The 26,933-nt window shown below is 37.1% G+C and overlaps 1 protein-coding gene across 1 annotated transcript in view; it reads left to right on the forward strand.

The window, feature by feature from the left end:
• LRBA (LPS responsive beige-like anchor protein) overlaps positions 1 to 26,933 on the forward strand; it is a 423,640-nt gene that overhangs the window by 371,098 nt on the left and 25,609 nt on the right. Inside the window, exons 48-52 of the mRNA XM_009280244.2 lie at positions 7,863 to 7,952; positions 11,254 to 11,431; positions 14,165 to 14,227; positions 17,273 to 17,428; positions 21,957 to 22,124. Coding sequence (XP_009278519.1) covers positions 7,863 to 7,952; positions 11,254 to 11,431; positions 14,165 to 14,227; positions 17,273 to 17,428; positions 21,957 to 22,124 — 655 coding nt within the window. The remainder of the gene's footprint in view (positions 1 to 7,862; positions 7,953 to 11,253; positions 11,432 to 14,164; positions 14,228 to 17,272; positions 17,429 to 21,956; positions 22,125 to 26,933) is intronic.

Below are 26,933 nucleotides of genomic sequence, written 5' to 3' on the forward strand. Positions count from 1 at the left end.
GCGGAAGAAGTTTTATATCAGAAAATTTGGAGTCAGCTAAGTAGCAAGTAGACTGTGTGAAGGTAGCAAGTTTTAAAGATTATGTTTAGCTGTTTAGAGGAGTGAATGAATAATGCCAGAAATTGATGAAGTTTCAAGGTATTGCGCATGGCAGTGCCACTACTTTCTCTGTGATAATTATTGATTTTAAACGAAAGCAATGAGTTGCTCTCTTGAAATCTTCAGCTGCAACAGTGAAGAGAGACATGAGGCAATTTTGGTTGTGGTGCTCAAATAAAATGGAGACTGTTATATTTTTAAAAAAACTAGCTCCAGAGCTGCTTAGGGTTTTGCTTGTACTGAATCCAGTTTTATTTGCAGGTCTTTAAATTCATCTTAACTTTCTTTTTAGACCCTTTTAGTTTGTCAGTCTCTTTGAAGTACTACCAGACCTGTTTTTCTAGTTCTAGTATTTTATCTGCTTCTTTCCAGTAGCCAAAGATTTAGGTGTTTTGAATGAGCACATCAGTGCTCCAGACAGAGATACTGTTTGAAATTATCCATGAACCCAGTGCCTCTGAACATTATTGAGTGACATTTGTTTCTGTTGGTTGTGTCTGGTCTGACTAACTGGTTTCTTTCAGATTGGCAGCTGGGATTACGCTGCAGTAGACGGACAGCTGCATGAACTGGAGATTGCAGCCAGGCCGTGCTATGCCTCTGTTTAATATGCCTGGAATGTATTCAGATTGGAGCAACTCGCATGGCCCTGAGGGGGATCTATTTGTATTCTCACAAACTGTGATTACTTCCTGTTTTACTTTAATGACTGCCATGTAATTGTCATACTGATTTGTCTGGACAAAAAGAGTTCATTTTTCTTTATTCTCACAGAAAATTTCTTAATGTAGTTTAAGAGCTGGGTTATTGTTTTTGTTTTTAAAGGTGTAGTGGAAGGTATCCTATGCTGTGCTCCCTTCTACACTTTTCTGTGATGCAAACAGAAGAAAGTATTATTCATATATTGAATCGCAAATAGCTTTGAGGAAAAAAAAAAACAACTATGTAGGGTAACCCCTCCCTCCTCCAGGTATCTATAGCAGTTTGGGTTTCATAAATAACAAGTGGTTAGACTAGTGACCAACTTCCAAACAGACAACTATGGTATTTTGAGCAGACAGAAGGAACTGAAATTAGAGGGGAAAAAAAGAAAAATATTATACAACAGATGTGTTTCTTGCAAGAACGCTACAAGGAAGGAAGAAAAAAAACCCTATGCTTCATTTATATTTGATGGCTTTCATTTCTACATTTTTTTGTTGTTTTCTTGGGTAATGAGGCATACTCAGTTTTGTTACATATATCCCTAATGCACCGCAGCAGGCAAAGGTTGTTCACCTTTTAATTCATACCAATTTGCTAGAGTACTCTAATAATGTCCCCCTCTGCAGGTTGTTGACAGTATTTCTGCCCACGCTTCAGCTCTGAAGCTATAAACCTGTGTTACTTGAGTTGAAGTAGTAACTGCATTAGTGGGCTGCAACAGGCATCTTTTACACTCCGCTTGGTTAACAGAGGGTATATTACAAACATTTTGCAGGCATGTTTAATGATACCTAGAGAACAGTATGTAACTCTTGATCTTGTAGTATCTTTTCTTTAGCCTTTCTTCTCTCCTTGCTCCCTTCCTTCCCCTGCCATTTGTTAGATTTCAAAGCTAGTGTAGGCAATTTTCTTTAAACCAGTACGTTAAGTGAATAGTGCAATGATAAAACAAAAAATTGAAGTGATTCAATATAAAATGGTTGATTTGCGAAGTTGAAACGAGAGAGATTTTTCTGGTTGGCATGAAGAAATTAGGCTGCTCATTTTATTTTTAAAACAGCGGATGGGAGTGTGTGAATTTATGATGCTAACATTTGAGCGCTGTATTTTTTCCCTGGGTAAAGTGTAGTGCAGTGTCCCCAGGGCAGGTGTACAGTCAGCAAGCATATACATTGCCTGTGTCAGAAAAGCATTTTGTCCATTTTTCACAATCTTGATCTAACGGGGTTGTTATGAAACAAGGGGAGATGGTACTACAAAAAGCTTCTCTTCTATAATCTTTAGCCTGTTTTCAGCAATTTTATCTAATTGTTATGAATCGTGCTTGTTCTCTGGCTGGTGTGATCTGTGTCTCTGTAGTCCCTGAGGAATTTGACTAAGAATCTTACTGTAGGACTATAAGTGACTATCTGATCAGAAGAGGTTTTCCGATCACTTGTTAGCAGAGCTTGATTTTAATCACCATCCCATGGGGAAAGGAGCTAGTCAGTTGGCCACTAAGCCATTCACCTTCACTGTATGAGGGGAAACCTGTCAAATATTCTGTGTTCTCTGGTGCTGTAAGGCAACATCTGGGTGGAAGGAAAGGGAAAGCAAGTAATCATAATTGCATATCGCTCAAGCCAATAGAAATCACGGAGGAACATGTGTGTAAACCTTTTTGAATATTGAAAAGTGAGGTAGGAGCGGCAGAGAGCCAAAGTAATTATTTTTGCAAGGGCTGTTTTCTGGACATAAATACTGGGTAGAAAGGTGGAGGATGAACCCAAAAATTTTCTGGACATAAATATTGGGTAGAAAGGTGGAGGATGAACCCAAAACATTTTCTGTCCCTAATATATATGCTGAAAGAATGTGTATTACAATGCATGATGATATTTCACCTGGGTGTTCAAATGTTTGGCAATTAAATCTTACAGATCTGAGAAGTAACTGGAAATACTTCAGCGTAGTTCTGTCAAGGCACATTGACTGAAAGTAGCCTCTTCGTAGCGCACAGTAAGGTTGTAGGTTGTTGTGCGTTCAGACCAAGGCGTGCATTTTAACATGGGTGTGCTGTGCTGTCAGACTCTTAAGACAATTTGGGGTTTTGTGTCTGAGCAGGCATGATGAAAGCAACTGAGCTAGTCTCTTTAAGGGTCTTTAAATCTAAAGTTAAATGGTGTATGTCTTGCCTTTTAACTATATGGGCCTTCATTTCAGGATTTGAGTTCAAAACTGGAGACCGTTTCATTCTTTCTCTGTGACGCTCACTGCAGTTCCCCCTCCACCCGCCCTCCCTCATATTTAATTTTATAGTTCTTTCAGACATAAACATGAAAAAAAAGCAATTTTGACTTAGTTTCTGAGTGTTGCTGCAAAGAAAAGTAACAAACATCTGTTTTTACCTTAACTGCATCCATATGTTCAACCTCCCCATCACCCTCCTTCCCAAAAAATTTACAGCCGTATTTGGTGGGTACTACATACTGTTGAATTAACTTTCTTCACAGTTAGATTAGAGGGTAAGTTCAGAGACTGAAAATATCCATACTAAGCAGTGGCCAAAAGCTACATTATAGCTAAGCCAAGTTTTCGAGTTTTTCACTCTTCCTCTTTTAATTTACTTCTCTATTCCCCTTCTCCCCTTCCCACCCCCAAGAAAAGAGGAGATGACTTTTTTAGGAACAGGTTGTTGTGGTAATCGGATAAATGTTAACTTGTGACATTTGCTTATGGCTTTCATACTTATAAATCAATTCACATTTGAAATACCATGTTTATCATGTAAGTATGTGGTTTGAGATGCATACTGTGTGGATTATTGTAAAGGGTTAGTTACCTTGTTTCATTTTATTACTCTTGTTGTAGCATCTGGAACAGTTCCGGCCTTACTAAACTTTTGTTTTTGTAGAGGATTAACAGGAAGAAAGCTATTTTACTGAGATATTTGAGAAGCAGTGAAACAAAATGTTGAATGATATTATCTTTTACTTTGTGGTATGCAGCATGCTTTGAGAGATAAGAGTTTGTGGAACTAAAGATATCTTTCAAACAAAGGTTATTCCTTTCCAGTTATATAGTGCCTTTAATAGATGTGAAACCAGTTGTGCAAATTTCCCAAGTATTTCTACCTACAATACTCTAAATGGCTGTATGCTCCAGAGGGATTCAGCAATGTGAGAACACATGCACTTCCTCTGCCACTAGAAGAAACTGGCCGTCTCTTAGTAATACTGACTAATGCTAGTAATAAATTTTTCAAGAAAATTAAGTTAGAAGCTGGGCTATAATTTGTTAGAAAGTGAGTTGATGACTTTTTGACTGATGGTCATTTTACTGTATATTCTCAGGTAAGTGGTAGGTTGCTTTCTTCAAAAGAGATATTAATTACCTCTCTGAGGAAAAGATTCCCTGCTCCTAGCTGATTGACAAGTTGAACAAAAGTCTGAGTGACATCTGGTGACTAAAATGCCCTGTATTTCTCTTTCTATGGCTATGTAAATTGAGAGAATGGGGATTGATTCTAGCTCCACCATCGCATGTTTCTGCTGACAGGGGGAGGTCATCTTGCATCCTTCTGTATGTGATCCTTCTGACTGAGACATCATCAGAACATGGAGTTGACATCTGGATTGACTTTGAATACGATCTGGGAAAAGGAAGGAATCATTTGGGGTTGCTAGTACACTCTCTTGGTCATAATTAAGAAATGTTGAAACTAAATAAAGAAATCTTTACTTTTTTCCTTGGTAATTAAAAGGAATGCAAAAGGTTTTTATGCTGAAGTCTAGCCACTATGTCTAGACATAATTGTCCAAGTGTTGTTGCCTTTACTCAACAGTTTTTCAAATTTCTTTTGGATCTCTGAAGACGTCAGTAAAGAGGACATACAGATACCAGTATCTCTGCCTTTACTCTGTGTACAGTTTTGATGTTTTATGAAACCTTGTTACCTGTGGTAGGACGTGATCTGAATGTAGATTTTTCCCAGTTCTGTTGGCTAAAAGGGAAAGATTGTGTCAGGGGGCTATTATAATCCTGGAAACGTAGGCTCTTGTATTTTTCTGAAGGACCAGATGGAACCTAATGAGTCTAAAAGACTTGTTTGTGCCGGAACTGTAAATCCCAAACTCAAGCTAGATCATAAACATGGATGTAGAAACTGTCTGTTAAAGACTGAAAACAGAGAATTTGTGGTCCTCTAAGGCAAGCTTTGGCAAAATCATTGTCCCACTGGTCAGCAGTTTCACCAGTTCTGACAGAACACTATGTGAAAACAGGCAGTGACTATCTACTTGCGGGTCGAGTAGAATATTTTATACTTGTTTTTAATATCCCAGAGGGATTCTCTTCTGCACTGAGGGTGGGTGGGAGACAAATAGCTGTTCTGCTGCTGCTGTTGTGTGGTCTAGGAGTGTGATAATGACAAACATCATGTATGTGAGTAAGCAGTGGAATCATAATGGTATCTTTTCCAGTTTTTATGTTGCTGGAAGGTGGCGAGTTCCTCTGAGCTCTGGACTGTGGAAAATAGCATTCTGACTGCTGATCTTTCATTGATTAAAGCAATTACGACATCTGATTTTTGTTCTACATCAGTTTGGGCTCTTGTTATGATGGATGTATTTGAAGTATTTGAAACGCTCTGCATCAATATGTGGTATCTTGTGTTTAATTTTCCTTTTCTTAGTACTGGCACTATGTAAGAGAGTATAGTGTGTAGAGGTAGCATTGGGAATTAAAGGACATACCAGATTTCATGGGTAAGACAAAATTCTGACTCCCTTTAAATGCTGAACGTGGGCTATTTGGGAATGGAAGTTTCCATATTGATCATAAGTCAATATACAAGGAAGTTAATAAATCTGAAGCTTATTTTTTCCTCATTTTATCTATTCTATTTTCAGATCTAAAAGAAACGCATGGGAGTTGTGCTTCAAGAATATTTTATTAATTTTGAATAATATATTTGGTATATATTTTATAGGAAATATAGGAAATAACTAGTAGATCCTATAGACTGTAGATTTGCCCTGAAGATTTTAACAAGCACAGAAGAACTGACATCCAGGACTGTCTGCATTCTGCTCCTCCTGTGTTCTGGTTCTACCCTCAATGCAACGCAAAATTCCCATTTGGTAGTAAAAATATTCCACTCAATCTGCAAGTAAATGTAGGCAAATCTTTTTAATCTGGATGTTTTGAAACTAACGGCTTTTTATGGAGAGGGTAGAGCTGCTGACCAGTATGCGGTTGCTTTGTTAATGCCTCATGTCTTAAGGGACCACAAATTCTATGCCCTTGTGATTCCCTCGATATCTCGAGGCACAAAAACCCAGATTTGAATTTTAATGTAGCATGTCTCATCACTAGGAAGGGTACTCTGATGGTCTTACTGAGCTTTAGTGTTTCATGAATCTGATATTGCTGTTCCTCAAAAAGTACTCATTGAATCACAGTGTTTGTACATCAGATTTCAGCCAGCTTTTTGATAAACTTACTTATTCACCAGTTCTTTGAAGATTAAGATGCTTCCCAGAGTGGGCAAGAGTGTTAGAATCTGCCATCAGAGTAATTGCAACTCCTGTTCTGGTGAGTTCAGATGTTTCAAAAGCCCTGCCAAATGTAATAAGGTCTAGTGTTTTGGATGGCATGTTTCCTATCAGAGGATGATTATTTTTGGTGATCTTAAGGCCTCAGGTGCATTCTACTTTTGTTTTTGTTATTTCTGTAACAGGAGAACATTGTGTGTCCTAGTAATAGTCTCTATTATTATCTAAAAATAGTTGTTTGTAAGAATAAGATCAGCATAAGTGTTATTCCATTGTCTCAAAAATTTTAATGGGTGGCTAAAATAGAACAGGAAATATAAGTGTAAGGAGCCTCAAGGTATGTTGAACCACGAAAAAGAAGAATCTCTGAGAGAAAACAGTGTTCTAATAGCTAGAAAGCGGCTAGTGATTTTGTGTTTTAGCGTTCAAGCGTCCCATTTAAAACACTTCTTTGAAGGGTCTGATTTTCAGGACTTCTTTTGAAAGCGGGACTTGCTAATGCCTCACCTTTCGTACTCAGCATCACTCGACACTTGAGAATGTAGGGCTCAATGCACCATGCAACAGAGAAACTAAAGTACCGGTCCATATGCAATCTGTTAGCCCACAGCAAATGCAAGGCAATTTTACTTAGGTTAGCTCACAATGAAAGAGTTTTAATCTAATGTGAATGATTTAAGATTTTCTGTAGTGTCAGCCTGTTTCTGTGGATAGTGCAGGGGCCTGGCTGACAAGAAATAACTTGTTGAATTTTGGCTGCTTGATTTTTATCTTTAAGCCAGTGGGCCAATAGGTGGCATCATGTAAAACTAGTTGGACATGCCTAGGCAAGAGGTATAAGTTCACACATTTTAGAATAATTATTTTTAAGAAATCACTAAGCATGAGATGGTATTTTCATGGATGCCCTATGAAGAAAGTGATAAAGCATGTTGCTGAAGATACAGAGAAACTTTTTGAAAAATTGTATCTTCACATTCTCCTTTAGCTGCATTTAATATTAGTCTTGCTGTCGGTAGTTTAATGCGTCCTAAAGTTGTTTGCTCTTTTTGAATAGAGAGGAAAATAAGAAAAAAGCTCTGTGTTGCTTTCATTGTAGTTATTGCTGTGAAACTAAGCAATGGAGTTTAAATAGAAAGTAGAACACTCTTAATACCTATAGAAACTTTCTAAAAATTAACTTTTGTTTCTGAGTTATGATACAAACAGGATAAGCCAGTGTTAGAAAGGAAAAATGGAGCCAATAAAGAGGGTTTCTGATTATAATAGCTTGTTTCTGTTTAATATCATTGAGCAGGATGAGGTTTTGCAGAGTTTCTCATGGAAATAGCATCCACAGTACTAAAATGATTACCTCATTCTTAGTACCAGTGCCAAGCACTTAGCCCCACAGTGAACACACGGGGTTGATTTTCAACATGAAACAAGCCAGAAGTGTGGAATGACATTTTCAGGTGACAGTTATGGTTCTATTGCCTGTAATTAGCACCTCTTAACATGCAAACCTGCCTGTGCCTTTTCCAGGCTGTTGAAGCTCAAATACGAAGTTTTGGACAGACCCCTTCCCAACTGCTCATAGAACCACATCCTCCAAGAAGTTCTGCCATGCAGGTGGTAAGTACCATGTTAACTCTTTGTGACCTGCCATTTTGTTCATTTCCTTTGCTATCTTAAAGTTACAGATCTGGCCACTTTGCTTTGCTTTTTATGTGGTCGTGGAATTGTGTTATTAAAAACGGCAGATGAGTTACGATTTTGTAGGACTGGGAGTGTATGCAGTGCTTAACTATTATTTTATTTATTGCTGAAAGGATTGTATTGATTTCTAGTACAGACCTTTTTTGTCAGTGTAATCTAAGAACACTTCATCAGTTGATTTTGTTAATACCATACCTGTACAGGTGAGAGCCAGTCATCATGGAGACAATTTAGTTAATCTTTGGCAGATTCCCCAAGAAGCATGGATTTAGGAGGTGGAACTTCCTTGTCTTTTCCCCCAGGCATTGCTTTTCCCCTAAAACCAGGATTACTAGGAATTCATGAGCTGAAACTTACGTAGCAAAGAATGTGACTAAATGTGTTTTGCAGTAAAGCTAGGGTGATAAAATCCAGGCAGTGAGCATTAACATGCTTTCCCTTTTACCTCTACTTGTGTCTAATATAATTGTATTATACAAACTATTATTTTATTACTGATTACTTTCCATATCATGTTGCGTGCAGTCCTTGGGTCTAAAATATCGTTTGTGTTGTCATAGATCCAGAACTAAGTATGTTAAGTGATACTCTGACAAGTGGAGCAAATGGTCTGCTAATTCACACGTTTTTCAAAAGGTTACATTCCCTTATTGTTAAGATGGACATTTTACACTGAAATATAAAAAAAGACGTTTTCTTCTTGTATGTCCTGTAAGACGTATGTCCTACTCAAGCAGACTAAGGTTATTAGATGAAAAACGTACCTGAAGTGCAAAAGGTTTTAGAAAAATTACACAAAAATCTGAAATGTTTCCAAAGTAGCTTACAAACCTTGTGACATAGGAGTCTAAGAAATGTAAACTTTCTTGTCAAACTGAGCTACTAGCCTTTCTCAAATATGTCATGTGTTGTACATGAGATTTGCTCAGCTGACTGTCCCCCCATCCCCACCACCTTCCCTGCAGCCAGTACATACTACACTGACAGCTGTGCTATAGACATGTTCCTGCCCTGGGATCCCATGTACTGGATGGACAGAGCTGATTGTGCTGATTTGTGATCTGCTGGCCCATTGCACCTCCCACGTAGTGTCCCAGGGCTGCAGACCACTGCCAGGACTTGTGTGTGCAACCCATGGGGCTCTCTCTTTCAGAAGAGCCCTGTTAACAGGGATTTTGGGGAGCCCAAGTGCCCTCATCATACAGCTACACACCATATGTGTGTCCATCTGTCATGGTGCCGTGCACTAGGCATTTGCCCTAATTTAGAGGGATTTGTTTCAGGAAGAGGAAGAACTTGAGAAGTTGATTGTGGACGTGTTTCTCAGACCTATTGTTATATAAATACATTTGATGCCAGGAAGCAGTTTGTGTGGTTTTATCATAATATTTTTCATGACGCTGAATTAGTATGATTTAGTATGTAATGGAAGAAGTTAAATTCTATGAAGTTAACTGTTTCTAACTCCTGTGGTTTTTTTGGGGCTGAGGTACACACAGAAAAAAACCTTTAGTTCTCCACTTGCTTTGACCAGTTTTGTGGTTTTTAATACATGATTTTATAATAGCAGTATATTAAGTGGTTTTAAAAGTAGTATTCCTAGAGCTGAAATACAGTAAAGATGTTTTTCCTGTCACAATTTTGAATTATTTCTAGTTGTATTATTTACTGAGTTTTCTGTTTTCCTGTATGTGTGTGCATGTATGCATGAATACAGCCGAATTGACACGTGCTGTGTTAAGCGCACAAGCCATAATATACACCAGGTGTAGTAATTAGCAGTCACACGAAGGCTGCCTATTTGTCTGGTTTTGCTGCTGTTGCTGTATCCCCTTGTGTTTTCAACCATCAGATAGCTGGATTTAATTGAGGCCACATCAGATGAGGCATTACTGACACCTTTAATTGAATGAGCATCCAGGGAGGATTAACTCATAATATTGATTGGCTTTTAGCCACTTGCTCAGAAGGGTGTCTGGGTAGCTTATTAGTTGCTTTTATTTACACCTTTATGCAAAGACTGTAAATAGGAATTCATAGAGCAATATGTTTTTCTAAGTACTCTTAATAACTTTTTAAAAAGGAGTGATAATAAAAATGCAAATGTATTTAATTTTTTTATTAGTTCTGTATAAATATACATTAAATGTATGCACTTACGTACACATATATGTAATGAAATATTGCAGGTGGAAAATAGCCAAGAACACTTTATTAGTGTTCTAATTCAGTTATTAGAAAATTACAAATACTAGAGCAATATGGCTACTGCTGACTAGGATGGTTGTATTTCTACATCTCAGTGGAGTTCTCTTTTTTAGGTACACCACACAATCACAAACCCATTAAGTTTTGCTTTTCCTCCTTATGTTTGATATCCGGATCTAAAGTCCTCAATATTTTGTTTTGACATTCGCAGTATTGTTAGAGAGCTTAGTTAAAAAGTTATTAAACTTTTCAACTTATTAAATTAAAAAACTAAAACCTAAAAATATTATGTTGAAAATGAGAGTCTGGATTCATTCCCTCCCTTTAGTATTTCTAGAAAAAATGCAGGATAATGTCTGTAATCATGTCCACTTTGTATTCTTTACAACTGCATTTAATTATGTTTGTCCTTTGAAACACATTTGCAGTGAAGTCTTCTACTTTGCATTCATAAATCTTATTTTTGTACACCAGAAATATATACAGAACATATATCTAGTGTATGTGTGTATCTGTTTATTTTAATGTGCTTTCATGTTCTCATCTGGCTTGTAAAGAATTGCAGCCTGCCAATTCAATGCAACTTGAGACAATCTCTGGGAGCAGGAATTTCTTTTGCTCACTTTTTTTGTTTCCTCCTAGTTTGGCATTGCTCTCCTTGACATACTATCTCTGCAGATATGAAGGAGAATTCTTTTGGCAGAGATAGGTGATTGGAAACTTTTACTTTAATCTGCTGTGATCTGTAGCAAAGTTTGTATATAGACACCCTGTGTTCAACAAGGCCCTCAAATTAATAGTGCGTGAAGGTTTTTCTACCTAAAATGGTTGTTTCCACAAGCCTGTCCGCTATTATTGCATTTGCTTTTCACTGCAGCTGCTGTTGGATCTTGTGTGTTTTAATCCAATCTTCCTTCTCTTGTCCTGTCTTCTTTTCTCCTCCCCATGTTTTCTTTTCCCGTGTATTTGGGTTCTTGTTGTGTGCACTCAACAGTATCTCCTCCTGCAGAGTCCGTTGATGTTCACAGACCAAGCTCAACAGGACGTTATCATGGTTCTAAAGTTCCCATCTAACTCCCCTGTCACTCATGTAGCAGCCAACACCCAGCCTGGTCTGGCCAATCCTGCTGTGATCACAGTTACTGCAAATAGGCTATTTGCTGTAAACAAGTGGCATAATCTTCCTGGTAAGTAAATTAAAGTAAGTAGCCTAAGAAACCGCTACCATCAAGCAGTACTTTTGTTGTCTGTTTCAAAATTTGTTGCAGAACTGTTTTAAATTTAAAGTGTGAAGAGCAAGTCCAGTTCATTGACACAGCATGCTCTTCACATGTGGTCTTAGTTTCTCCTTAAAAAGGTAATCTGAACTATTGTGTAGTAAGATGTGTAGCACACAAAAGGTTTGTAACAACAATATATTGCTTTCCAGGCCATCAGGCACTATGCAAGAAGACAAAAACAGTATATCGCTATTTGATTGTGATAAAGTCACACTCTTCCTCTTGAATTTATTTTTCAGTCAGATGGAAGCCTGAACCATATCATGTCAAAGACAACTTTTAAAACATGTAGAACTTGCCTGAAATCTTTTCTGCTATCTTTTTCTAGTTGATTATGAACACCATATTCTGATGTTAAAGCCCCACTCAATGACTATTAGAAGAAAAAATATATGGGAAGTCTGTATCTTCTGTAACTTAAATATCTCAAAGTTATTAGGTGCTTATATATTTGTCAATATGAAAGGAAAGCAACATATCCATTTGCATAGCAACCAATCCAATTAATTTTCCTTTAAAAATGTGTTGGACTTGAGAATATAGTCATTCTGTTTTCAGTTTTAATGTTCTTTAATCTTAAAGGCACTCATCCTCCTTTCCCTGGCTATGACAGTCTCGGGCCCAAGCCATGAAAGCTAGTTTATTTCAGTGCTATGCAATAAATCTGGTTGAAGGCTTTTTCAAGAAAGGGAAAAAAGAGCTTCTACTCAAATAACTTAAATAGAAGATATTTGCACTAGAGTGATACTCACATCACTGAAATTCCTACTAAGAAATCTGGACCCATGGTCCTGGATTACATTTTGAAAAAAGCCAGATGACTCCCACACTTTTTCCTAATTCTTACAAATTACCTCTCAACGTTTTACAAATATAAACATCTATGTATTATTTCACCCACCCAAGAAATGCTTAAAAAGAAAGGTGGGAAGGAAGGGGGGAAGGGAGGCTTGTCTAGATAACAAGTTGTGAGCAAGAACTATTTACAGGGCTCTTGACATTTGTTTGAAAGGAGGATGGCAGTATCCTTTCATACCTTGGATGTGTGACCTTGGGCGTATAATATTCAAGGCTTTTAAAAAATAGCCTTTGTGGACATACAACAGTCATGGGAAAAGAAGAGGTTGTAAAGTAGTAGGAGTTGATTTTGATTTCCTTGTAAGTCTGCTGGTTGATGATCTGTGAGCAAGCAACCAACTATTAAGTGTAGTAATCAACTGTTTTGAGTTGAACAAAATCTTCAGATTTTGGTTTTTCCCTCACCTCTGAAAGGGAGAACAGTAAGCTGAGCTTTTGAGTCGCTATTTTTTCATTTAGACGCATTTCATACTTGTCTTGCCTTTACAAAGAGCTCAAGAAAAGCTACAGTTCAAGACAAACAAAAGCCAACCAAACAAAAACAAAACGGAACAAAAACCCACCTCTTTGAGGAGCACACTGATCAGCTGCAGGCTGTTAATGGAGTACTACACCTAAGATACTGGCCATGGACTCCTGAGACTAGCCTTCACTATTGTTGCCTTCAAATTTTATACCAAAATGAGATCTGCTAGGATTAGAGTGCAGGTATCATTACTACTCCATATCTCCTGCTGTGGGCTTAGCATTGTCTTCACTAATGAGGCATCATGATAAAAAAGTTAAGTTGCCAAGTGACCAGTTATCACTGATGTGTAATTAAAAATCTCATTCCTGCTTTTGTATATGAATTTGGTGGCTTTGTTGACATCTAATAGCGCTGGTACCCCACAGGGTGCCTCCATTTTGTCACGTGAATTTCATGTTTCGTTCTGCGTTAGTGTTTCATTGCAGCAGAATTTTGACTTCCCAATTACTTATGAAACCCTTCTATTGATACTAATTTTTATATTAAGCTATGGACGGTAGATAGAAAAATCATAGGTGTAAGTATTCAGCCATTATTTTTTGTTCCGCTTCCAAGAACGTCTTGTAGGCTGTTGGCAGAGGGGAGAGTTTGCTCGCTTGCTTGTTTGTTTTTAGTGAGGCTGGGGGAAAAAAAAAAAAGGCTTTTTTTAACACTGAAGGAAAATTCAGGAGGTAAACATTTCACCAGTATGCCAGGTGCCCAGATGAAATGTAGGTCGGCAGAATTATATATTAACTTCTATGCAGACTTGCAAATAAATGGTTTTTGTTGATGGATGAAACCTTAAATACTGGATGACTATGAGATTTCCCTGTCTGCATCATAAACTGACTTTTAAAAAAAAAATGTCCTTTGTGCTTCACTTGTTCAAAGCAGTGCTTTAAAAAGTAAAGAGGAAAATAGTATTTGCTACAGTCAGCAGATGGTTGTCACATTTTGTTTTCAGTGCTCTTTACCACTTAATTTTGTTTTGTTGCGACAGGAGAGGTTGCCAGTAAAGCATCTGCTAGAGCTTATGGCTCAGGACCGGAGCTGCTGCTGATGGCATACATTCAGAATAGCACTAATCTAAAATAAATGTTTAATAAGCAGCCTGCGAAAGCACCTGGAATTTTTTTTTTTTTAAATTCAATTGATGCAGAAGAATCTTGAATAGTTAATAAAAAAGGACATAGCTTTGATTTATAGAATGTATGTGGCTTCATGTATTAAAAAAATGCAGAGTTTTAAAAATCTTCTTTCCTGAATTCCAGCTCATCAAGGTGCTGTACAAGACCAGCCTTACCAGCTGCCAGTGGAAATCGATCCTCTCATAGGTCTGTCACTTCCTTCTCTCTTTGCGATTCATTAAGCTCTGTATGGTGGCCCTGAAGTGTAGATTACGGTTGTTTTTCACTTGCTGGTTGCTGGGAATGGAATTTTCCTGATAAACCATTTGCATGCAAATTGGAATGCAATGAGCTGTGGCTATGCTGGTATTTCATCAACTCCCCCTCGTTGGTTTGCCTAATTTGAACAGGCCTAGGACGCGTGTCAGTGAAAATTAATATGGATGCTGTAATAATGTGTGATTGAGAATGTGCATGAAGTACTGTCAGGATAATATTGGATCTTTTCATCACTCAGACTTGTTGATGAGCAGGAGCGAGGCACGTTATGATGAATTGGTGCACTGGTAATGTGATGGAGCTCCTTTGCTGAGGAAATTTTCATAATAACAGTGGGGTTCTTAACTGCACCGTGTTGTGAAAAATAAAACCATGGTGCCAGGGTTTCATCATTAAAGGAGATCAATCCTTTCTTCATAGACCTGCTGTTCAGGCTGAGGGGATTAATGTGTAATTGCAAAGCGGTTTCAAAGTTGAAATATATTTCCCACTCCGTTATAGTACTGAGATATTAGTATTCATTTTTCAAGGGTATTGCATCTTTTGATCAGCATCACGAGTTAAATTTGTGTATGTTTTTCTTTTATTAAAAAGGGGTGGAGGAATGTCTCTCTTATTTAACGACTCAGTGTAATAGATTCAATTCATGACTTTTTATTATAGAGGTTTATTAGTTTATATAGAGCTGATTTTTCTATTAGCATGGTTAGAGTTTGGTCAGTTTTTTCATTACAGACCCAACTTCAGGGAGTGCATACTTGGACTATAATTCAGGAGCCTGTAGCATGGCAAATGGAACCTTAAACATGATCAAAAAAGAAAAACTCAAACAACCTAACCCCAAAATATAAACTGGTTGTAGGACAGTTCACAGGAGCAAAGATGACAGGATTCCCCTCCCCCACCCCCAATTCTGTTAGACTTCAAACTTAACTCTGTTTTTTAAACTGTCCATTTCAGGGTGGTAGTTTAAGTGAAAAAGAAGTGACGTGGCCAATTATAGAAGCATGGAAAAATCAGAGCAAAAATGAATTTGCCTGGATAGGTTAGAATGACAGGTCTGTCAGCCAGTGAGAATTAATTTCAAAACTAATATGCATATCACAGGAGGAACTGCTTTGTATTGGTCTGTAGATACAGACTGTTGCTGTGTAGCCATTTTGCCGGGTAAGCTCTCTGATAATTAAATCAGGAACAGTGTGGGCATATTAAACCATTTTATAGAGCTGATAAAATTAAAATGTTTTTCCAAAGTTTTTAAAATCAATTCCCATCTGAATAATGCAATACTTAGAATTTATAATGAGGAGGACATGTGCTGTAACTCTCCTTCCCTTCCTGAAATAGATTTTATCCAAAAGATGTTTGGAGCAGGAAATGTATATTCTGCTTTAAAACCTGCTATCAAGTAGATCTTAAAAATATAAATAAACATCACAGCAAAAAACCCAAAATCACGTTGGACCTGTCTGATGATTTTTCTACATATTGTGAAGAACATTAGGAAGGAAATAAATTTTTTATTTTCATTTGCATTTTTCATAACTTTAAAATTATAATTCCATTTTCAGGCTTGCCTTTAATTTACAAAATATTTTGACTTTTGTTTGGTATAAACACCTTTAAAATTAATGTTCACAGTTCTGAAAAATGGTTTAATATTCTCTTCATACAATAGATCTCAAATCAGCCTTGTGATTACATTGGACGTAGTTTAAAAGGTTTAAGGCTTTCTTTGTCACTGTTAAGTAGCATCATTGGGTACAAGCAAGTAATTATGTAGATAATATTAAAGGTTTTTAATTGTGGCTAGACACATTTACCTAGAAATGGCACCTAAGAGGACCACAAAATCACACTTTTATGGTTATAGCAGGAATCTTGTTGCTGTCTCGGTCATAAGGAGGGTTTCCTGCTGTCCTCATTTTCCAGTTGCACAGGAAGATGTAAAACAGCAATGTCTGAAAGGCCCCGTTACGTGTTACCTGCAGAGCAAGTGGCAATACCTTGCTAAATTACTTGCTACCCATATGGACAAGACAGTGTCAACATTTTAAACATAGTGAAAGCATAAATAAATTAAGGATTTGATATAGAGTAATATATAGAGCAGTCGGAAGACAAACCTGGGCCCAGGAGAACTTACTTGCCTGGGATGGGAGTCAGGTTCCCTTGGGAACAAAGCACATTAAAAGTTCTGCCTACGTTGTAGGATTTTCATGATATATATCTATAGGGACCCATATATATATATATGCACACACATCAATTAATAAGGACAAAATACAATATGAAAAATGTGTTCATTAATTGAGTCCTGTCCATTCTGTGGGTTCACAATGCAAGATTATCTGGGGAAATAAAACAGCAGGTGATCAAAGGAGGGTAAATATTTTCTCTCAACCCTAAAGGAGATTGTGGAGATAAACTGGTTAATTTTTGTGCAATGCTCAAAAAAGTGTGAAATGGTAGTGATGTTTACTGCAGTTATTCTTTTTTTAAATTACAACGCTTGCAATGAAATACAGCTTGTGTACGATTTTGAAATCATAATTCCATTGTCTGCTGCATTTGAGCCACTATACAGCATATATTTATATGTACTGTCTTATAATTACATTGCCTTCCTTTGTTTCTTAATTTTTAATTTCCTATACTAGAAGAAGGGGGGAAGGAAGCTTATTACAGTTTTATGTATCATTCCTTTTTGCAATCTTTCATTTATGTGTCAGCTGCGTTTGACTTAAAGAAGGGATTTCTTCTATTTTAGAATATATACTACAAGGAATTAGCATTGTTCCCAGAAGTGTAATGAGCATTTTATAGTAAAAGTAGAAAGAAAATGTCCCTGCCACAAAAAACAAGTAACAGCAGTGAGGGATAGTTTTGGTGTGAACGTAGGTTTCTAAAATGTGCTTTTGTTCTGTGAATGTGGATGCTAAAATTTCTCGATTTGCATGTCTTTCTGTTCAGCCAGCAATACAGGTATGCACAGAAGGCAAATCACTGACCTTTTAGACCAAAGCATTCAGGTACATTCCCAGTGTTTTGTCATCACCTCTGATAATCGTTACATCTTGGTCTGTGGCTTCTGGGACAAGAGTTTCCGAGTTTATTCTACTGACTCAGGTAATGTATTTTTAAAATATGCGAATAGCCTAAAAGGTTTTTCTGTTCATCGTCAACCTACTGTTTCAGATAAAGAAAGAATGGGGAGTGGGGGGAGAAAGTGGAGTATGTATTTATTCCCCTATTAATAATATTTGTCAAATCTTTTCTTACCTACTGCTGCTGTGTATTGTATGCTACCATTTTTGTGGAATGATGGCAAATGTAAGACAAGGAGCTCTTGTTTAGCCATAGCATCACACTTCAAATCTGTATGACAGGCATGCCTGTTCTTACACTGTAGTTTCCACAAGTAAATGAGTTTTTGTGAAGCTTTGCATACCAGGAGAATTAATTGTTCTTAGAGTGCTTACTTGAATTTAACTCTGGTTTGTTTTCAGCACCAGAGAATTTTTTTTTGAGGAAATACAGACAAGCACCACAGAATAAGAACAGAAGTGAAGTCTTGAAATCTGGTGAAAGAATACTTATGAAAGCCTTTGAAAGCTATGCTATAATAGAAAAATTGATTTGGAGCCACTGAATTCTTTCATATAACATAAACTGATCGATATAATGGGCAGCAGTTAAATTAGTCTGTCAGCTGGCATGTATCCAAACCGTTGAAGTCATGCATGTGTCATGCTAAATAGAAAAGAAGCTTTCAGTGTAAGGGCTACAGGAATTTAAAAGCCATGGAGCCCCAGAAAAAAATAGGTATGATTTTTTCCCTTTCATTATCTTATAATGGGAATAGCGACCTCACTGCAAGGTACTTCTTTGGGATTAATGACCCGGTGTGGTTAATGTGTGTGTGCCATCAAGCTTTCCAGTAAGTTATTAATCCCTAGGGAATATCCTACATGTTTGTCATCATTTCTTAAATATATTAGTTAATAGTGTTTTTCACACTTGGCAAACCAAAATGTTTAACAAAACAGGATGGTCTTTAATGAAAATCTGTTAAGACTAGATCGCGTGGCATATTTTAGCATATCTGTCATTTTTGCAATTTTAAAGCCTTAAGTAAAAAGGAGAAGTTCCATTTACTTCCTATTGACTGCCTACAGTTCATTATACAGACATCTTGTTAGACCCTTCTTAGTTTAATTTTCTCATTGATGAAAATAAATTTACATAAAACTGAATTTAAAGGAGATCTTCAGAAAAGTTGCTAGCAGTAATAAATATTCAGTGTATATTCTTGATTTATACGAATAGAGAACTAATTCTTTTATGTCGAAGGATATATTTTACTTTACACCTATGGAAGGAACTTGTATGATTTTGGTAGCTTTGTCATGTATCAATCTGAACTACAAATATCTCATTAAGTTATGTCCTCTGTGTGTAAGTCAGATACACCAGGCATCTCGTTACTACCATAGCTAATTACAGTATAAACTAAAATACAGTTGTCAAAAAAGTTGCAGAAGATTTGCGTCTGCTGTGTGTCTCCTCTTTGTCAATATAGCAACTCTAGCTTAAATCAAGTGAATTCAGATGTAGTTTATTTTGCTTTGAATTAAAATGAGAATATAGTAGTGAAATACTCTGAAATCAGCAGAACAGCAAGGGAAAAAGATGATGTGATCAGTAACGCATAATGGCAAGTGATCACAAGTGTTGAATTCAATTATATTTTAGCACTTACACAAAAAAGGAACCTTTTTCCTATTCGATTTTGGGTTTGTTTGGGTTTTTTTAACAGGAAATACTTTTAACATAAATCATGGGTTCTCAGCACGGCTAGTATAGCAGAAGCACAATAAAACCTTCCTCCAGCAGTGGGAATGATTTCTAGACAGCATTTTAGATTCAGTAGCGCAGAGACTTGAGTCTTATTTTTCTTTTAATTATTCGTAGCACAGCTGTCAAATAAAACATTAACTAGAAAATTTGTTCTGTCAAAAAGGGATATCTGAGTGCATATGGTAAAGTTTGATATTACTGTATAGAGAGGACAACTCTTATTAAAGAAACAAACAAAAAAGTTGAGGAACTCTTACGAGATTAATGATTTTTTTTGTTTTACTAATATGAAAGAGCAAAAGCTTATTGTTTTGATGGAATTGATTGAACCTTAGCTGCACAGTAACAAAGTAAAACTAACAAGGCATTGCAACTACACGAACAACTGTCAAACAAATAGCCTTGAAAAATGTTTGTTTTCTAGAACAGAATCTATAAACATAGAATATAATTGAAAGAGAGATCTCTATAACTCAGCAATGTTTATAGCATAAACTTGTGTTCTAAAAGTATAAATCACCTCAGATAGTTGAATACCTGCGGCTATACAACTGTAAAATATATCACATAATTAAATTATTCTCAAATCTAAACCATGTAATTGGCAACTTGAATTTTCAGGGAAAAACATACATCTGGTAAGACGTTTTTGCTTGTTGCCAAAATGAGGTTATGTAGTCTGTGAGCGTTTCACTGCTCCTAGCTGTGAAGTTCAGTAACTTCTGACTAAATCTGTTGACTGGTCAGCATCTGAGACAGTTAAGTGACCCTGCAGCACAAATTAAAGCCCTGGTGTGCAGAGGTGGCCACTATGGAACACTATTACAGGCTCACAGAGATGAGTGAACGACTTGATCCCCGAGTTAGTCTCTTTTCCGATACAAGGTAGATCTGCACAGTAAGTGTGCATTCCAGGGTTTTGCCCCTTCCAGTCATGTGATAGTACTTCATTTCACAGTTTCTCTTGGAGGATTGTACTTGCCTAATAAGTTTTGTCAGTGTTTTATTTTAAATCTGATGTACAGGTTTGCTTTAAATTGCATGATGTTATTCTATTTTTCCTTCATGTACTGAAGGAAGTAATTCCCCTTTTTTGTAGATATTCATACCTTTCTCTTGTTTTTTTCTGGTTTTCTCCACTTGAATGCAATTACCTTTTTGATCTGTTATAAATCAGGCTGTTGACATTATTTTTGTTCTTTCCTCAGAACCACTCCCTTAAGTCTTTTGTTACCGTTAGTGTTATTTAGTGGCTGGATATGAATACAATGCCTTTGTACTGCATAGAAAGAGGGCTATGAAATGTGTCCTACTAGCCATATTATATGATTGACTAATCGTTTTTAACTCATGCGCCAAAATATTTTATTAAGATCTGCTTAATTTGAGTCCCAACACTGATTTGTGTTACTACTTGTCATGTTTCTAGTTATTACTTTTAAACACTTTTCAGAACATTGTATTTCAGGTACAGTAGTTTGCATTTCCTATTTCTTTTTTGGCCTGTGTTGTTAATCCTTCCAAAGCCATCACTCTTTTCCCCTTCTGTTCTTCCTCATTCTTTATTCAGCCCAAAGCACAGATTGGATGCATGGTCATTTGGGCTGAGGAATCTGAGGTCACACATTAATGGCATCACATTTCCTTGTGTCATTGGATGCAGAATTTGGCCTGGTCCATGTTACCTGAATGGGCCAAGTAGGCACATAAGAAATGTGTGTGTCTATCTTTTGTCCTGTCTCTACAAGATCTGCAGTTGCTAGGCTTCAGCAAATCCAGTAAGATGGATTTTAGTGCTTACTTTCTCATTTCATAGGATCACGTATGCTGCTGGCAGATCCAGAAACCAGCAGGACACGTGACATGTTTGCTGTGTAGGAGCCAGCCTCTGGCAGGGTGGTCTGGCAGAGATCTACTGTGGGTGACCTTACATGTGTTTCCTCTCCCATGTGCAAATCCACTATGCATGAGCATCCAAATTTACATGTTTCTGAAAATATTGTCCTGTTTAGTTAAGGTTAAAAGGTAATAGTCGTATTAATGTTTAGACAGACTCTTGAATGGCACATTTTCAACTGCCTAGGCTTTCCTTTCTTTTTAACATTTATGTCTCTTATCAGTGGTACAAGCGTTTGTCTATATGCAATAGGTAAGAGAGTTTTTTCCAGGTCTGTCTTTCGATGTTTTCTGAACATTGCAGAAATTCTTAAAAGGGAAGGATGCTGGTTGAAATAATTGGCAAGTGTTTAAATGGTGATGGAAAAACCTGGGTATAAGAGTAATTTTTCATCTAAATCTCCTTTTTTCTGTTTAAGGAGATGCTCAAAAGCTGCATGTTGCTATTCGCACATATATGTTCTCACTGCCAGTTTCTTCTGGTTCCTAAATGTTCTGTAACTTCTTCTGATTCTGTTTCCCACATCATCATCAGATTTGCATTTTTGCTGTTACTTTCATCAGTAAACTTACCTTAAACTTGCCTTAAAAGAGAATCTCATCATGTTTCCTGTCTGTAAAGTGAATGTAAACATATAGAATAAAAAAAACCCTTCTAGCATGATTGGCCTTTGAATAAAGTATAATATTTATGGACTGTAAATATTTTTTGTATGGACTGTGTGGACTACTGCACTTTTAAATAAGTTTCCACCAAATCAAGGAAAAAAAAAGTACTCTCCACTATAGTTCTTTTTGGAACCATTTTAATAAAGAAAATATTTTAAAATACTTTATAATGTATTTAATTTGCCTTAGAATAAAAGCGTAGTTTTAAAACAATCAATTCTGTGTGTTTCAGGTAAACTGATACAAGTAATATTTGGTCACTGGGATGTTGTAACCTGTCTTGCTCGTTCCGAGTCCTATATCGGAGGAAATTGTTACATTCTCTCAGGATCGCGTGATGCAACATTGCTGCTCTGGTACTGGAATGGCAAAACCAGTATCATTGGTGATAACCCAAGAGGTAAGCAAAACCAGAAAAACCTGTTTTATAAGGACGTTGTCTAAAAATGGCTTGAGTGAACGCTTCGCATGACAAAGTTATAGGTAACATTAATGTCAAAGTACAGTGTTTCTTTTTTTGTAGTTGTGATCAGTTCTAATTTAAAGAACTGAGGGTAAACAGTGCTTGCTTTGCAGCACAAGTAGAACTAATCTTTAAAGTTATAGGATACTGAACATTACCAATAAATTTTTTCTTGTCACTCATTCAAGTGGGAAGGAGTGTGTCTGGGAGTGAGAGAAGGGAACTAATTTTTTATATTTCCTGTTCAATCTGAGTAAATCTTTTTCTCTCAACGTGACAATTTCATTAAATACCTGCATTTGAGTTGTTTAAAACAAAAAAGACTGTGTATCGCTCCAGTGCAGACTGTATTCTATGGAACTGTAATCTTATGCATGTAGGTTCTCACAGCAGTACCTTAGCTATCAATAGAGTTCGGCAGACGGTGAATTTTAACTTAGACTAAGGTCATTGTAATGAGATGTGTAATGGCCTGAGCAGGACACTTAGGTGAAAGAAGGACAGACACATGGGACAGATTAAAGAAGCAAGCTTAACTTTTTTCGTTTAACGTTTTGGTAGGGTGCTACGTGCCTAATCCTCGCTCTCACATACTAGGCATTTTAATTGGTTCTAGTGCAAGCAACAGGGCTCATACCATATAACCAAACTAATAAGTCAGAGTAACCCTGCTTCAGCCTAATTCACTTTTAACCCCTCCCCACCCAAACTCACCTTGCACTTCCCAAAGAATTTAATCTCTTCTATCTTGCACCGTTTCCCAGGAAATCCCAAATCTTTTTACTCATGAAGATTCTCTCTTTTAACTCATAATTTTCTATGGAAAAGAACGAAACGTTATGACTGTTCAACCCTGCTGTGCCTGTATTATATAACAGGAAAGGTAGAAAGTGATCTTGTTATTATGCCAGTTTCACTCCACACAAAAAATTAATTCCTGATCCCCAAAGCAAAGAAGGCAGACATGCAGCTTGAGAAAAGGCCTGAGTGAGCCACTTCACAGGAGTAAGAGGCTTTCAAGACAGCTCGTGAGAGCTTACATATTTGAATAGAGGGGCGCATCATAGCCAAACAGAGGTCCTGTTCAGCCAAAAACAAAATGCCCTGAAGAGAAGGGGTGAGAAGCAGTATATTCTGTCTGTCTTAAGAGGAGTGTTTGTCAGGTTTTCTGCCATACACTTAAGGTCTGCTCTGAGCCTGTTTAAATACTAGTAAAAACATACCTGCTGTCTGCAGAGGACAAAATGGACATCTGGAAAACAACAAGTGTTGTTATATCTGGCATATATTGCAATTATAACTGGCATACAATTTCATATAATGTAAACAATATCTGACATCTTCCAAATTAATCAATTTGGTAAAGTTGTGTGTTCCATACTCAATCTGTTACTCAGCTGGAGTTACTTGAATTTGAAAAAAAGAGGTGGTTTGACTGAAATTGCATCCCGTGAACTATTTTGAAGAAGGACAACTAATTAATATCAGAATGAATATCTGAATTTAACTTGCAAATTATTTGATGTTGACTGTGAAAACTATTCAAAAATTGAACAAGATACAGAAGTTCAGTTCACACAGTTGCAGAATCTTCAGGCAGAGGATGTGAGCAAACTATCCCCATTATCCTTCCAACAGGCCGATTCAAGAGACGGGAGCTTTTCTGGGATGTGGCTAGCAGAATTTTATGAGCATCTTTAAATAAATATGGCTTTGGTTGAGGGACAAAATCTCTGTGAATACTTTATACATATTTTGCAATCTATCAATTTAAAGAAAATGCAAACTCTGCGCTATTTTTGCGGAATTTGTGAACTTGGAAACTCCAAAAAGTCTGTGAAAGGAACGTAAGAGCTTGACAGTCAAGCGACTTTGAGGAGAAAACCCTAAATATTTTACTGGTGTGAAGCAGCGAACATTTGTAGGTGTCTCCTTACAGTGTTTTCAAGGCCTGCAAGTGCAGCCCATCTTTGCAGAGTCCTAGGCCTGTCCTGAGAAGTTCTTCTTGTTGAGTATTTGCCAGGCTTGCCTGCTTTGTGAACAAGACCTTAAGGCTATAGGCTCCTTTATGACCTTAACAGATCACACGCTGAGATTTTGTACCTAGTATCTAACTAGAATAGGTAGATTTTGTTACAATCTGTTGACTGTCCTCTCTAATGCAAATTTCTAACGTATTAAAATTTTGCAGTTCTCAAAGTTAATACTAGGCTATTTTAACTACTGTTTAGAATCAAACAATAGCTACCTGATAAGTCTCTCTCTGCAGTCCTATTGAACTTGTACTTTTAGGGACATGCAATGGCTCCTGTTTACTAGTTGCCATTATGTAGCTTTTTTTGTGCTATAGCATGCCTGGAAGCCTTTGTTATGAATTGGAATCTCATGGCACTACACATAGGCCTAGACATGTGTATAGTAAAAGACAGTTTCTGCTTCAAAGAGATGGTAATCTGGGGGGGTTAATTTTTCCCAGAAATAGCTTTCTATAGGCATCTCTGTTCAGTCAGAGTTTTTTTGAAAAGGCAAGTAAAAAGAGCTGTTTCTGCTTAGTTCTGATTTTGTCAGAAATGGAACGCACCAGCAGATTTGTTGAGTTTTGAGCCCTGTTACTGCAACTGTGACTTCCATCCATTTGTGGGATGCTAGATATTTAACTTGTCTGATGTCTTTTTGTATTTGAAGCTTATGATTTTTTACCTCAAAATATAGTTTATTCATGCTTTCAATGAGCATTATTCATTGGAATTTTAGATACTCTCAAAGTTGATACTTCTTTCCTTTTTTTTTCTCTAATTATCTCGAATTTCCATCTTAAAATGACTTCACAGCAACATGCATTCAATGGCACTGTACCAAATTGTGATGCCAGAGAAGTTTCAACAAAAATAATCTAAAACAGGAGCATTTCTTTCCTCCTTTCATAGTACCTGTTGCCTCTGATGTATATCAGTCCGCAGACTAGTATGATCAAGCTACCCTAAACACTATCCCGTTGGGCACCCATTACTCCACCAGTTACATTTTATTTAAGTTCCTTTATCTGGTTTCGTTACTTTAGGAAGCACTGAGCTCTTGGTCTCTGGCTGCATATATTCGTGTTTTAGAATGGTACTTAACTCAGGCTGACAAACCAGGTGGGCTATGGCATACGTGATAAATAAGTGGTTTGTTTTATATTCTTTATCAAGGACAATTTTCTGGCCAACTGGACTCTATAGAAAAATTCTTTACGTTTTTGGTTTAACAGAAGAAATATGTTACTGAAATATATATTATTTACATTCTTTAATTTTTAACATTTAAGCTGACTTCTTAAAGAAATTATACCTATGCCGTCTCACTGTCTGTTTAGTTTCTCCCTAATAACTCTCAAATGCATTGATCAATTTAAACCAAATTTGATGAATTTAAATCTCAAAGATATGAAATTCCTACATGGGACACATCTGCTGGAAACTATTTTTATTCTTCACAAAACAGCTTGATTACATTTAGGTTAAGTCCTTTTTTCCTTCTCAAATTAAAACCTGAAATTCAAAAAATATTTCACCACGCGCTTTGATCAAATGTAGGGGTTTTTTTCTTTCTAAATTAATTGTTTTTGAAAATATAGAAGCATGGCAGTACTTCACTTCGGTACGCAGACCTTTTCTCATGCAGAAATGTTTCTGTGGACAATTTCTGACCAAGTGTAGAAATAATTCAGAACAGAGCACAGGATCTGAAAGGGTTGTATCCTTCAGAATAGCCCTGAGCCATGTTGAGTTCACATTAATTAGCATAATTTACTGTGGAGATGTAAAGTCACTTTGGATAGCGTAAGGGGCTTTTATTTTTCTCTCCTTGGCATGTGGCTTGCTTTGGGGAGGTGGGGGAGGTAGGAGGGAGAGGATGTAACCCTCCCCTTGGTACCCCTTGAAGCCCATGTGTGATCTGTATCACACGGTTGGCTTTTGCATATTTAGAGGCTCCGATCTAATAGCAAGGTACCGCTTGGGGACGTGACACTATGCTTCAGGACTTGTGTTATTCCTGCATAGGGTGGTAGGATGTGTAGAGCTTGCTGGGAGAGGGAAAGTTGCCGTGTTTTGCACTTGCCCAGCCTAATGCGATGGAGGTGGAGGGGAGGCGAGAAGTGGGGGGTGAGGGGAGGCACTACGTGTGATGGCTCGAGAAAAGAGATGAGAGAATTCATTTGCATACAAATGGCGTGCATCACTTTCAGATCCCGCTCTCGCTTTGAAGCTCAAGTGGCAACTCTTAGTGTTTGGACATTTCCTAGGTTGACGGATTGCATTTTACTTTGTAATGACAGAACCATAGGAAACAGGGCGGGCAGGAGCTTTGGTCACCTGATCTATTCTCTTTTCCCAAAAAAAGGCTTAACTACACCAAAACCATTCTCGACTGATGTTTGTCCAACCTTCTGTTATAAACTTTGGCAAATATATTTTCGGGCCTTACAAGCCCTACCATTAGCAGTCTTTTCCCGGTGTTCAGCCTAGTATCCAGTCCTTTTTTGCAGCAGTTGAATTCTATCATTTCTTATATATTTATTCTTTGTGTAGAGAACATATTATTTATTTCCTCCTTGCAACAACTTCCAGTTATTTGGATTACCATGACCTGCAATTCTTTGCTTCCAGATTTAATAACCCAGTTCTTTCTGTCTTTTGCCGTAAGTCATGTTTTTCTAGACCTCTGATTTTTTTTTTTTTTTTTTTTTTTTCTTCTTAAATTGTT

The sequence above is a fragment of the Aptenodytes forsteri genome, unplaced genomic scaffold (genome assembly GCF_000699145.1).
Source record: "Aptenodytes forsteri isolate BGI_AS27 unplaced genomic scaffold, ASM69914v1 Scaffold227, whole genome shotgun sequence".
NCBI lineage: Eukaryota > Metazoa > Chordata > Aves > Sphenisciformes > Spheniscidae > Aptenodytes > Aptenodytes forsteri.